This window comes from Salpingoeca rosetta, assembly GCF_000188695.1.
Source record: "Salpingoeca rosetta unplaced genomic scaffold supercont1.8, whole genome shotgun sequence".
In the NCBI taxonomy this organism is placed as follows: Eukaryota; class Choanoflagellata; order Craspedida; family Salpingoecidae; genus Salpingoeca; species Salpingoeca rosetta.
Window position 1 is genome coordinate 1,727,046 of NW_004754926.1, and position 13,568 is coordinate 1,740,613.

Sequence of the window (13,568 nt, forward strand, 5' to 3'; positions counted from 1 at the left end):
CCACACCACACACACACACACACACACACACACACACACACACACACACACACACACACACACACGCACGCACACACACACGCACCGTCCTCGGGCCACGTGGGCATGAAAATGTTGATGGTGTCGTCATTGAGCATTTCGTGTGACTTGGCGACGCGGGTGATGTCCGATTCGATGGTGCTCCACTCCACAGCCTGGGTGGAACATGAGACAAGAAACGTGCACGAGCCGCATAAGCAAAGACTTGGGTGCATCAACACCAACAACCACAGTTGGTAAGAACAAGCACTCGCCCATGCGCGCGTGTGCGAGGAAACGCCCATACACATTCGTGTCAAGGGGCAACACACACAAGAACACACACACACACATGCACACGCACGCACAGACACACATACACGCATACACGCACACGTACGCACGCACCTGTGCGTAGCAATAGGCCGAGACGCGGCGAGGGTGTGGGTTATCCTCCTCCAGGTCGGAGAGGTTATCGACGACACCAAATGGGACGCGTGGACGCTTGAGCAGACGGCGGCGTGAAGGCAGAAGCGGCGCACCAGCAACGCGGGGAATGTACTTGAGACCCTTCTTCTTTGAGGCGGCTGCGGCAGCAGCAGCAGCCGCTGATGAGGACGATGCCGTTCCGCCCTGCTTGGACCGCCAACGAAAGCGGTCGCGCAGGCTGTCAAAGGAGTTTGCCCTTGGTCGCCGAAGAACATGTGCGGTAGGGGCTGCAGTGGCGAGCAGCGGCATGTGGTCGTCGTCATCGTCGTCCGTCTCGCTGCGTAATCTGTACGCGTGACTTTGGTTGATGGATGCCTGCGCTGGTCCGGGCTCCATGGATCCGTAATTGCTATTGCGTGGGTTGTGTTGTGTGATGGGTGTTGGAGGAGGGAGAGGGCAAGGGGGGAGATTGTGGGTGATGGGTGGTGAGCGCGGGATGGGACATGGGTGATGGGTGATGGGTGATGCGTGAGGAGAGTGTGTGTGTGCGTTACTGTGTGCCGCTGATGCAGGCAATCGCGAGCGCAGCGACAGCGCACAAGCACCGACAGTGTGAACAAGCAGCAGCAGCAGCAGCAGTTGCAGGTCACGAAGCAATCTGCCACCATCAACTAGCCACGCTCAACCTCGTCATCTTCCTCCTGCAGTGGTGATCGCACGCGTGTGATGTGTGCGTGAAGTGATTGTGGGGAGAATGGTGCAAGCAAGCGACTGGCAAACGCAAGGCGCGGCGGTTGCAGCAATTCGCTGTAGTGAACACCACAAAGAGTAGTTTACAGAACGCAGCGCGTCCGGAGACAAAAACGAGGCACCGATGATGACGATGTGAGCGCAATGGAAGCCACCACTGATTGACCCGGAGGAGGAGAATGCTGATGGGTGGGGTGAGCAGCATCCAGGCAGTTGTGTGGGTTCTTCTGCTTTGATTCGTTGTGCTTTCAGGTTTTGTTGAGCAACGGCAGCCGCTTTCTGCTCTGCTGCACTCCTCTCCTTTTTCGCTGCTTGCTTGCTTGCTTGCTTTGTTTGTGGGGGAAAAGAAGGACGACGACGAGCATCAGGAGTCGCCACACGCAGCAGTGTTGTTGTGGTGGTGTTTTGCGCGTGTGCTTTCCTCACAGAGCACACAAAGCCGCCTGCAAGCCGCCTGCCTTCCTGCCAAAGGCTGCTTGTGCTTGCTTTTTTCCTCTCAGCTGCTGCGACCACTTCACTTGAGCCACAGAGGTGTGTGCGCGTGATGTGACATGACATGACTGGATGTGTGAGGAGGAGGTGACCAGTGTGACATGACGGCTCTGCAACATCCAACAAAACATTGATCGCTTGCTTGCTGGCTTGTTTGTTGAGTGGGACGCATGTTTTGCCAGGAACACACACACTCACACACTCTCACACACACACACTCACACAGATCACCACTAAAACTAACGTGTAACGTAAACCAACACACCTCGACAACACAAACCAGGGTTTGGTTGCAGTGGGTGTTTCGGAGCCATCATTCGTCGGTCTGCGTTGTCGTCGTCGTCGTCGTCGTCATCGTCGTGACGGCGGAGCCCCTCGCCTCCTTGGCCTCAACACGCACCCATCAACCAACGCAGTCAACCAACCCAGCCACTCAAGCCCCAAATCAGCGATCGCCACCTGACCAACACACGTGAGTCTCTCTCCTCCTTCTCTCCCTTTTTCGCTCCAGGCCGTGTTTGAGACTTGCTGTTGCTCCTTGCCGAGCACAACGTGCCATGCATGCATGCGAGGGTCTGTGTCCTCCTGACAACCCACCAAGCAAGAAGCAAGATTGTTGTGGGAAAACGTACACAGTTGCTGCACGCGATTGAGTCGCCCATCAGCACACCGCTGTGTTCTGCAAGCTCCCACTAACGAGCAAGAAGCAGCTTGTTTGTGCTCACCCCCCTCATTTACACACGCACGCACACGCATTCATTCACATGCACATTCACACACGCACACACATTCACACACATTCACACACACTCACACACATACCCTTGACCCCATGAAGGTTACCCAAGGCACACGCGTGCGCGCAAGCAGCATGGAGCACACCTCCTCCACCACCGCATCCCCTCATGAGGGTGGAGATGGGTCGGCCTCTGGGACCGATTTCTGCACGGGTCACCAGCAGGCCCAGGACACCATCCTCTTCATCTTCTTTGGTCTCACCCTCGGCGTCTTGATGAAGAAGTTCATCGAGGCCTTTCGCATTCCCGTCCCATACACCGTCTGGTGCGTGTGTGTGTGTGTGTGTGTGTGTGTGTGTGTCTGTCTGTCTGTCTGTCTGTTTGCCTGTGTCTGTCTGTTTACCTGTGTCTGTCTGCCTGTGTTTTTGTGGGCGTGTAGATAACGGTGCCTCCCTGTCTTTGCATGTACATGCGCCTGAACGCCTCAGTGTTCTCAGTTCCCCCCGCCCGCCTGTTGATTGCCTCACAACACACAACACAATGCCACACCACAACACCACACAACATGACCCAACACCACACGTCAGCCTGCTGTTGCTTGGGCTGGCGTGGGCGGGCCTGACCACGGTTGGCCTCGGCTTGCTGGGCGACTCTGCGTGCCTCATCAGCACGCTGGACCCGGAGCTGCTTCTCATCATCTTCCTCCCCATGCTCATCTTCGAGAGCGCCTTCTCCCTGGAGTGGCACGCCTTCAAAGGTGTTGTCATCCCCGCCCTCATCCTGGCGGTGCCCGGGCTCCTCTTCAGCATCTTCCTCACAGGCACCATCGTCCACTATGTCGTCATCCCGGAGTTTGACTGGAACTCGAGCTTTCTTCTCGGCACCCTCCTCTCTGCAACCGACCCCGTCGCTGTCGTCGCCTTGCTCAAGGAGCTTGGCGGGCCCCACACCCTCGCCACGCTCATTGAGAGCGAGTCACTCCTCAACGACGGCACGGCCATTGTTGCCTTTGCCATCTTCAGCGAGCTTGCATCTGGGGTGCACCTCACCGGCGCCGAGGGCGTGGAGATGGCGTTTCAGCTGTCCATTGGCGGCCCAGCCCTCGGCCTCCTCTGGGGCGTGGTCACCATCTTCTTCATTGGCAGAATCATTGACGACGATCTTGCTGAGGTCACCACCACCGTCATGTCGGCATACCTCCTCTTCTTCGTGGCAGAGGACGTGTGTGAGGTCTCTGGTGTGCTCGCCCTCGTCACCATGGGCGCCTGCTTCGCGGCATATGGCCGCACACGCATCTCCCCGCGCTCCGAGCAGAGTACACACACCTTCTGGCGCATCCTCACCTTCCAGGGTAAGCAGGCCCTCTGCTGCCACGTGTTGCTTGCATGCATGGCGTGTCACGTATAACAAAATCTGCAAGCGTGCACCTTGGTGGTTTTTTTTTTTTTTGATTGTTGTTGTTTTTTTTTGAGTGTGTGTGTGTGTGTGTGTGCACTGCATGTTTTGCGACCGTGTGTGTGTGCACCCATTCAATGGCACGCTGCCTGATCTTGAGCGGATTTTGCACCCCTGTCAACAAGCTAACATTCGCACGCCCTGCCCTCCCCTCGTCTCCATTCTTCTCTCTTCACCAGGCAACACACTCATCTTCCTGTTTGTTGGCATTGTGCTTGTGCTGACAAACGACTTCTCTCGCATCGAGGGCCGTGATTGGGGCTTTGTCATCGTCCTTTGGATCTTCCTCTACATCATCCGCGCCCTCATGGTGCTTGTGTTCGCGCTGCCGCTGCAGTGGACAGGCTATCCACTCACCTTGAAGGACTCAGTCATCATTGTGCACGGCGGCCTGCGCGGTGCTGTGGCCCTTGCCCTGGCCCTCATCGTCACGCTTGAGGAGCCCGAAAACCCAGACGAAGGCCTGCCGCAAGTCACGCGTGATAAGACGCTGTTCTACGCAGGTGGCATCGCTTTTCTCACCCTCATCATCAACGCATCTACCACTGGCCCCATTCTCCGAGGCCTCGGTACGCGATCGCTTGATGTTGTGGTGTGGGTGTGTTTGCGTGTGAGTGTGGGTGTGGGTGTGTTTGCTTGCTTGCGTGTTTGAGTCGTGGGTGTGTGTGTGTTTGCTTGCGTGTTTGAGTCGTGTGTGCGTTTGTTTGCGTGTTTGAGTTGTGTGTGTGTGTGTGTGTGTTTAAAGGTGTGTGTGCCAGCGTGTAACTACTCGCACACCTTGACTTCCATTCATGCACAACTCCACTCATGTATATCTTCCATTCATGTACAACTCCAACTCTCGGGTTTCACTCTCCTCGCGCCTTGCCACCTGACATCCCATCGTCTTTGTATGTGCACACGCGAACCAGGCCTGGTCAAGGAGGCCGCTGCCCAGCGCGCTGTGTATGAAGACGCGCGCCAGACCATCTCCCGCCTCACCCTGCAGCGCGCAAAGGTGATGAGCAAGGACAAGCTCTTCTCCATGGCGAACTGGGACGAGGCCACCGAGTTTGTCGCCCCGCCAACTTCTCTGGGCAAAGTCGTTTTCAAGGCAGACAAGGTGTGCATACACATGTGTGCGTTTGTGTGTGCTGTGTGTGCATATGTCTGCGCGCTCGTGTATGTGCAATCTTGTGCGTGTGTGCGTTCGTGTGTCGGTGCCTGTGCGAGGCGCGTGTGGGATGCAACTCGTGCTCTACAACTGCACAGGTGCCTGTCTTGGTGGAGGTAGCATGTCTCTGATGAACATATGCATGCACGATGCTGTGTTGGCTGCTCGTGAAGCCCCCCCCCCGGGGCACAACCTAACCCCTACTTCTCCTCCTCCACTTCCTCCTTTGCAGCATGGCCGTCCATCCAGGATCCAAGCTCCGGTGTGTATGTGTGCGTGTGCGTGCGTGCGTGCGTGGGTGTCTGGGTGGATGTGGGTGGGTGGGATGGCCTGCAGTATCTGTTTTTCCTTCCTTGTTGTGCTGTCATGTTGCTTGCGCTCAGTCGCGCCCGCAATTGTGCCAAACGCCTGCTCCCTTCCGCTCACACACGCGCGCGTCATTGTTGTTGTGCCGTTTTTGCTGTCGTTTGTTGTGGTTGGCCAGCCAAGCGCCGTTGGTGACGTGAAGGAGGACGATTTTGAGATGATGGTCGACCCCGCCACCGGCACGCAGTCGCTGCCCGAGGGCGACGTGAGCAGATCCGTGCTCTCGCCTCCACCTGCCCAACAGCAGCAGCAGCAGCAGCAGCAGCAGGGCGCGGGTAAGGACATGCGGACGTCGCAAACGCTGGCGCCGCCGTCGCCAAGCATCAGCGCCGCGCAGTCACGCGAGCACTTGGACGAGGAAGAGGACGAGATTGCCCGCAAGCACCACGAGCGAACAAACCGGCGCATGATGCAGCTGTTTGGCTACGCCTCGTCGCACCTGCGCCGTCTCCGCCACCGCCAAAGTCACGGCGCCAGCCGAGACAACGTCAACCGCCGCAGCGGGAACGTCTCCCCGCGCTCGCCCAATGGCGGTGGTGGCGGCAGCATGGAGACCCTTGACGAGCACGAGCCCATGGATGCAAGCACCTCGCAGTGTCGCGAAGGCAACAACAAGTCCCGCAGTCTGCTGACCCGCCTCGGTCGCCTGGGCCTCAGGCATGAGCAGCGCCCCGTGTCACACGAGTTTTGCGTACTGGGCGAGGAGGCCTCCACCAACGGCCATGGAACAGAAGAGCTGCACCCACGCCGCAGCACGGGCAGCGGTGAGCGGCGCCTGAGCCACCACCACAGCCACGCCCGCCGCCGTCGGCCCTCCACCTCCCACAGCGCAGACATGCAGAACGCGCGCCTCCGCTTCCTCGTCAGCACCCGCGCCATCTACTGGGAGCTGTTTGACTCCGGCTTTCTCGACCGCGACAGCGTCCTGCTGCTTGTCAACGCCTCTGAGACGGAGGAGCATGCAGTCGAGCACGATTCCACGCGCAAACTCAACGACTGGAACGCCGACCTGCAGCGGTTTGTGCACACGCCCTGGCCCGTGCGTGTTCTGCGCCGGCAGCGGTGGTGGGTGCTTGACTACCTGCGTCGCCGTCTGCTTCGCTGGTACGAGATCCACCACGCGGCCGCGTGTGTCAACGTTGCTGACGCCTTCACGGCAGCGCATCGCAAGGTCTTGGGCGACCTCAGCGGCCTGCTGTCAGAGGTGAGAGCTTTGCCTGTGGCTGCTGCACATCCTCACTTGCACCGCACGCCTTTGTGATGCCAATGGCCTGGCTGCCTGCTGCTTGATGCTGTTGAAAGGACACGCACACTTGTGCGAGCCTGCTTGTACACTTGCAAGCATCTTTTCATGCGTTGTGCTCACCATCCACACACGCAACCGCCACCGCAACCGCAAACACCGTCCGATGACCATGTTACCTTACACACGCTGATGCCACGTTTTTGTTTTTTTGTTTTTTGTCCACTGTCCATCCATCAATGCCGTTGCTATTACAGGTGACGCACAGCGAGGAGAACCGGCGACGCCTGCTCGAGGAGTGCTTTGCCAACATGGAGCTCTCCCGCATGGTTTCCCGCGAATTCCCACACGAGGTGGTGTCCATTGTTCGCACGCGCCAGGCCACATCGCTGCTGCTGCGCCACCAGGAGGAGGTGATTGGCTCCAAGTTCCGACACGGCATCTTCACTGCCCTCGAGCACGACCACCTCATTGGACACATCCGCAAGGTGCGCGCCAAGCTTGTGCTCAACACGGCATCGTTCCACTTTCCCGATGAGGAAGGCATCCTCCGCTGGAGCCGCCTGATGGAGGACCTGAGCTCCGATGACGTGGAGGAGGTGTTCCGGAAGATGCAGATTGTCACCTCAGAGTTCAACGAGCCGCTGGTGAGGAAGAATGGCAAGTGCAAGGGCATCTACGTCATTTTGCGCGGGTACGCGTGCTTTGAGAACCGCCCCCGTCGTAATTCCGTGCAGCGAGAGTCGCATGTTGCCAACACCCACCTCAACACGCCAAACGGCCAGCCGCAGCAACAGCAACAACAAAAGCAGAAGTCACACACAGACGTGCTCATGGCGGGGCGCACCTTGGGCGTCATCGAAACCGTCGCACAGCACACAGGTGTGTGTGTGTTGTTGTTGTTGTTGTTGTTGTTGTTGTTGTTGTTGTTGTTGTTGTTGTTGTTGTTGTTGTGGTGGTGGTGGTGCTGCTGCTGCTGCTGCTGCTGCTGCTGCTGTTGTTGCTGCTGAGGAGAATTAGTTGAATTACACGCGCCGGCTATGAATGCCACTTGGCCATTTGGCACATTGCTTGGCTGGCTTGTGCTTTCACTTGTGCACGTACTGTCTGCTTGATGTGTCGCCTGACTTCCGCACGTACACACACACACACACACAACCTCGACCTTTACGCAGGGCTGGTGACCATTCGCACAATGAGCCACAAGCTGCAGGCCGCCTTTTTCCCCGTCAAGGCCGTCCATGAGCTCTTCGAGTCCGTGCCTCTCGTAAGCTGCCATGCCTTGTCTTGGCGGTGTTGTGCTACTTGCCTGTTTTGGCTTCTTCGTTCAAATGAGCAAGTGCTCACGCAACACGACTTACACCACAACCTGCTTGATTCTTTCCTCACCCCCACGCAACCCTGTCTCGCCCTTTGCAGTTCAAGCGCAACGCGTACCGCCTGTGTGCGTTCCAGCTGTGTTATCTGCAGCGCCCGCATCTTTTCCGCGCAGCCGGACGCGTTCTGCCCCACGCGCGCAACATCGCCGACGCGCCGTTCAGCGTGCAGGAGGACCTGTGGCCGTTTGCACACGCGGGCAGCATGGAGGAGATGAAGAAACACGAGCGTGTTGCGTTGGGCGTGGCCGGGCTGGTCGTCTCTGGCAAGTACCGGCGCATCAAGGAGTCTGAGGATGGCAGCCCGACGTTCCACCGCAGCACATCCAGCGTCTTCCATCGCCAGGTGTCCCAACCGCTGCCGCAGCCAAAGAAGAAACAGCAGCCAACGAAGCCGCACCGCACCCCAACGTACAATCAGCGCCATGCCTGTGCCGTGTGTGTGTGTGTGTGTGTGTGTGTGTGTGTGTGTGTGTGTTTGGATGTGTGTTTGGATGTTTGTTGGGCAGTGTGCGAATTGTTGTCACGATCCATCAAATCTCACATTTGTTCTTATCCCTTGACAGGTCTCGGCCCAAGTTCAACGCCGGTGTGAGCCTGAGTGGCGGCGCCACGACGGAACGACGTGAGCCACTTTCGTGTGTGTGTGTGTGTATGTGTATGTGTGTGGTTCTCGTTTTGCTTCAGGATTCTCACACACATCGTATCTGCCTTTGGTTCAGGGACTGGCCTGCCGCAAATGCTTGTTGGCAAGAACCAAGGTGGCTCCACCTTTGACTCGGACAAGCTTGCCATCCCACAAGTGACTGGTGCGCGAAACATGTTGCTGTTTTGCGTGTGTGTGTGTGTGTGTGTGTGTGGTTGTTTGTACTTGTATCGTCTGTCGCTCGCTACCTTGAATTTTTCTTCCCTGGATTCATGCTGCTTCACGGCCCTGCTCCACATGCCGCACTGCATATATGCCCTTTCAAATACACAGAGGGGTGTGAGCAACTCGCGTCTATGTCCGACACCTACTCCAACATGCTCGCCGCTGAGCACTTCCACCATCAGCAGATGCTGCCAGATCGTCGCACAAGGTGTGTGTATGCATGTATGCACTAACTTCCCTGCTTGCATTTTGCACCGTGTTTCTGCCGTTGCTCTTCTTGTCCCATGCCTTTGTGAATTCTCACACACGTTCACACACGTCACGCACGTCAACACACGCGCGTAAACACACCAGCGAGCTGTCTCTCGGGCGCACGGAGTACGTTCCCTTCAAGGTCCTGCAGGCTGGCGAGTATTTGTGCCTCGAACCCGGTCTGATCTTCGCCATGGGCCCAACTGCCCTGCGGGTAAGACGCTGAGACTTGCTTGTGTCTTTGTCTGTGTATCTGTGTCTCTGTGTGCCTCTGTGTCTCTGTGTGTCCATGTATGTCTGTCTGTGTCTGTGTCTGTGTTCGCGTTCTAAAGACTTTTCTGCCATGCGACGCTCTCTCCTTCTGTGTTGTAGCCCCTGAGTCCCTGCTGCCTGTACTGCCTAACTCATCCACAACATGAAACCACCCCCCTCTCTTTCTCTTCTCCCTCGCCCTTCCTCTTTCCTCCAATACCAGACGCCCGATGTGCTGGACATCAAGGCCCAACAAGAGGAGGAGACGCCAGACGTGCATGAGTCACCGGCTGCATCTGTGCGCGATCGCCTCGAGTCGCTTGCAGAGAGCGATGACGGCCTCATCAGCGCGCGCGGTTCTGTCAGCGAAATCGACTTCACCAGGGCACATGGCGAGGTGCAGCCTGCCTTTGCAGACAACCCGCGCATCATGGTTGACGCTGCCACGCCCTCCTCCTCCACGCTCGGCTCGCAATCACAAGCGCAATCGCACACGTCCGCGCGTGATGCGGCTGCTGCTGTGCGCCAGCGCCTGCGCAGCCAAGGACCACCAACGGCAGACACGCAACGCACACCCCGCAGCTCTGCGTCCTCTGAGAGCAGTGCCGACGGTGGCGGCTTGCAGATGGGCTCACTTGCTCGCCAGCGCCGCACAAGCAGTGACAGCGATGGCGAAGAGGCGCCGCTCACCTTCTCAATCGTGTAGCCGTTTCGTCTCGTGCGTGCGTGTGTGTGTGTGTGTCTTGTGTGCGTGTGTGTGTATGCGTGTGTCTTGTGTCTGCCTCTGTATCTGTGTAGGTATCTGTGTGCATTTGTTTGCCTGCGGTGTTTGAAACGCGGACACGAGGTGTTGCTGACTGCTTGTTTCAGTCAGTTGTTCCACCATGCTGACGTTGTTGCCTGAATGCGACCTTTTTGGGTGCCGTTGTTACTCGTTCATATCGCCTTGTTCCCCACGCCCACGTCGCTTGCTTGTCGGTGCTGTTGTGTTGTGCTGTGGCCTTGTTGTCGTCCTCCCCCCTCCCCCACCCAACCCTGTGATGACTGCTGCCCGTCTTGGTTGACTGCTGACTTGAATGGACTCTTTCTTTGTGTTGGCATAACACCTCGCTGGCATGTGTGTGTGTGTGTCGTTATGAGCACAGAGGCGTTGCTTGTTACTGCCTGCCTTGCTGCTGACACTTTACGTTGATGACTGTTCCTGCGGGTGCCATTGTTTTGCTTGTTCATTTCAAAGACAAGAGGCAGCAAAGGAAGCTGAAACTGGGTCAACAGCCATACCTCATGTGATGTAACTCGATACACGAAGCAGATTGGCTCAAGCACGCACACACACACACACACACTCTCTCTCTCTCTCTCTCTCTCTCTCCCTCGTCCAATGGCACTCACACATCAATCAGTACAATCACAACAACACACTGCCAGACACACACGCGCGCGTGTGTGTCCTATGTGAACCCCTTGATAGTGCGCCTGCGCCGGATGCGCGGGGAGGACCGGCCATCCTCTTCCATCGACAGCTCAGACACGTCGCTCGACTCGCTGTTGTTCCTCCCTTTGTTGCGTCCTTTCTTCGGAGGACTGCGCCGCCCAATCGTGCTCGCGTTGTCCACGTCCTCCTCATCCTCATCCTCATCGTCGTCGTCGTCGCGTGAATCGTAATGCGAGTCGCCACCACCGCCACCACGGTGCCTGCCCTTATGTCCACGCCGTCGTCTGTCTTTACCACCATCGCTGACATCGCTTGCGTCGTCGTGGCTGTGGTCGTTGTCGTCACCGCTGCTGCCGCGTGTGCGCCGCCCGCCACGCTTTCCTCTGCGCCCGTCCTTGTTCTGGAAATGATTTTAAACGGGTTCCCACCGCACGTACATATGCAAGCGCACACGCGCACGCGCAAAGGGGCACAGAGGATGAGTGGGGTTGGACAAATGCCGTGTGGATGACAGCATCATCAGGTGCACGCCCGCGCAATGCTCACCTTACGCCTCCCAGTGTCGTTGATTGATTTCTCCATGGTGGTCACCTCCTGCTCGTGCAAACGCACGCAAGACAATGAAACGACAGTGACAAGTGTGATTGACAAATTCACGTGGATACACCACCATTGGTCCTCTTTTCCACACATGCACAAAAGCAAGCACACACACCCACACGCGACCTTGAGGTCTTCGTCTGGGTTGATGTAGTCGATGTAGCGCTGGCCAGAGGAGAGGCGTTCCAGTGTGCGACAGCACAGAATCAATTGCGCCTCAAGAAAATCATGCATCAGATCCTACACCAGCATTAACATCATTGACATGGAGCAGTGGTGGTGGTGAGATGGGCAAGGCGCGTGCAGCCGTGCAGTGGTGATGATGACACGCATGCAATCTCTTCTCTGCCTCTGCCTCTCCCTCTACCTCTGTGTGCATATGTGTGCATAAACTCATACCCGCAAGCAGTCGAGCTTTCTGCCCTCAAACTCGACAATGCTGCGCGCAAGCCCTTTGTCGCTCTCCAACACCTGTATATGTGCAACAAGCAAGAAGGGCAGTGCAAGCCGTCCATTGCACCGCATTCGTTGTGCGTGAGTGTGTGTGTGTGTGTGAAGGTGCTAGTTGACGCATGAGTCGCAGCAAGGTACATTTATTATGCTACTCCTGCACCACGTTCCAATATCTGTTCATTTGGCTTACCGCTGCTTTTGCAGAGGCGTGGTCCAGCTTTGCGTCATTCTATGAGAAAGAGAGAGAGAGCAAACACATCCAAAAATCCATGCAAGGCAGTTTGGAACCACGTGAGCGCAAGTAACCCCAACCGTGGTCGTGTTGTGCACTCGCAACAGTGTGTACACGTCCCACGACACCAGCGCGTGGGCTCAACAGCCAGCCATCACCACAGACATGTGGGTCGGCCAACTCACCAATGCCTTGGTTGCGCTGGATTCCTTTGACCGAAGCTTGTCGAGTGCCTTCTTCTTCAGCTCCTTCTTGTTCTTCAACTTGTCCCTCGTCTGCAGCTCATCCTGTGCACGCATGTGCATGCAGGCACGTGGCATGACGTGGGTGAGCGCAGCAAGGAATGTGACTTGTGGTCGCTGGTGTGATTACAGATGTGCATGTGTAAAATACACCACTGCACCCATGTTCGTGCATGTGTGCATGTGTGCATGTTGTCCCGATTGTGCATCTGGTAGTGGGCAGCAGCCATGATTCACAGTGCATGCAAAGACAGGCTGTTTCGCGCAGTGTGGGGCAAACGAGCTCACGCGGATGTCTTTCGTCTTGGTGGCAAACTCGCGGAGGGCCTCGGCCACTTTTGAGCTGCACCGATTTGCCTGGCAGCAAGCACACAATACAAAAGGGACAGTCAAGTCACAACAAAGGAACTGTCAGCAACCTCTGCATCAGTACACGTACACACGCACAGAGAGGGGGGGAAAGAGAGAGGGGGGGAGGGAGGGAGGGAGGGAGGGAGGGAGAGACAGACAGACAGACAGACAGACACACACACACACACACACACACACACACACACACACACAACAACACACAGACGCGCACACACATCAATCACAGTTGCTTGCAAATGCACCCACACTATCGCACCAGTTTTCTGCGTTGGTCCTGTGCCTTTTCCAGCATGGCGCCATACTTGGAGAGGGACTTGCGTATGCCTGGGCTTTCCTCCTCGCTGTACGCTTGCAGCGCCTCTGCAAATGCCGTGTACCTACAGCAGTAACGACACAAACGAGTGCGTGGGTGTGGTATGATGTGAAGAAAAGTACTCCCAAATGCACACATTTGTGCGTGCGTTTGTGTGCGTGCGTGCGTGTGGGTGATGGAATGCACCACGAGCGAGTGACACCTGCACACGAAAACGCAAGCACACACACGCACACACACACACACACACGCACACACACACAGTGCACGCAACGATAGCAGCAGTATCATCACCACCACCACCATCATAATCACGACCAGCATGAGCACCAGGCAGGCTAGCACAGGAATACATGCACGGCACCTGTCTGCGAGCTTTGCCTCTGTGCGGGTGATGTCATCCATGAGCGCAGCCAACGACAAGAAGTGGTGGTCCACGAGCTGGCTCTTGCGGCTCACCAGCCGGCTCAGCGAATCTCTGACAAGCATTGTTTTCGTCGTGGATCAGATTTCCCCACCAATGTCAG

The 13,568-nt window shown here is 56.9% G+C and overlaps 3 protein-coding genes across 3 annotated transcripts in view; 1 reads left to right on the forward strand and 2 right to left on the reverse strand.

Annotated features, from left to right (window-relative positions):
- PTSG_03840 (uncharacterized protein) overlaps positions 1–1,193 on the reverse strand; it is an 8,631-nt gene extending 7,438 nt beyond the window's left edge. The window contains exons 1-3 of the mRNA XM_004995517.1: positions 1,134–1,193; positions 427–856; positions 100–194 (exon numbers count right to left, since the gene is read on the reverse strand). Coding sequence (XP_004995574.1) covers positions 100–194; positions 427–856; positions 1,134–1,141 — 533 coding nt within the window. The 5' untranslated portion in view covers positions 1,142–1,193. The remainder of the gene's footprint in view (positions 1–99; positions 195–426; positions 857–1,133) is intronic.
- Positions 1,194–1,348: 155 nt separating this feature from the next.
- Positions 1,349–10,722, forward strand: PTSG_03841 (Na+/H+ antiporter). The gene is made up of 16 exons (XM_004995518.1): positions 1,349–1,728; positions 1,973–2,161; positions 2,528–2,751; positions 3,014–3,777; positions 4,061–4,450; positions 4,793–4,983; positions 5,267–5,296; positions 5,519–6,604; positions 6,901–7,525; positions 7,819–7,910; positions 8,063–8,430; positions 8,586–8,644; positions 8,742–8,828; positions 8,999–9,098; positions 9,245–9,356; positions 9,618–10,722. The coding sequence occupies exons 3-16, from the start codon at positions 2,561–2,563 to the stop codon at positions 10,098–10,100; spliced, it is 4,578 nt and encodes a 1,525-aa protein (XP_004995575.1). The 5' UTR covers positions 1,349–1,728; positions 1,973–2,161; positions 2,528–2,560; the 3' UTR covers positions 10,101–10,722.
- Positions 10,723–10,845: 123 nt separating this feature from the next.
- Positions 10,846–13,530, reverse strand: PTSG_03842 (uncharacterized protein; the record flags this gene model as incomplete). The annotated part of the gene is made up of 9 exons (XM_004995519.1): positions 10,846–11,229; positions 11,376–11,423; positions 11,556–11,669; positions 11,829–11,900; positions 12,073–12,111; positions 12,300–12,401; positions 12,645–12,713; positions 12,985–13,105; positions 13,406–13,530. The coding sequence occupies 9 exons, from the start codon at positions 13,528–13,530 to the stop codon at positions 10,846–10,848; spliced, it is 1,074 nt and encodes a 357-aa protein (XP_004995576.1).
- Between the last annotated feature and the right edge of the window lie 38 nt (positions 13,531–13,568).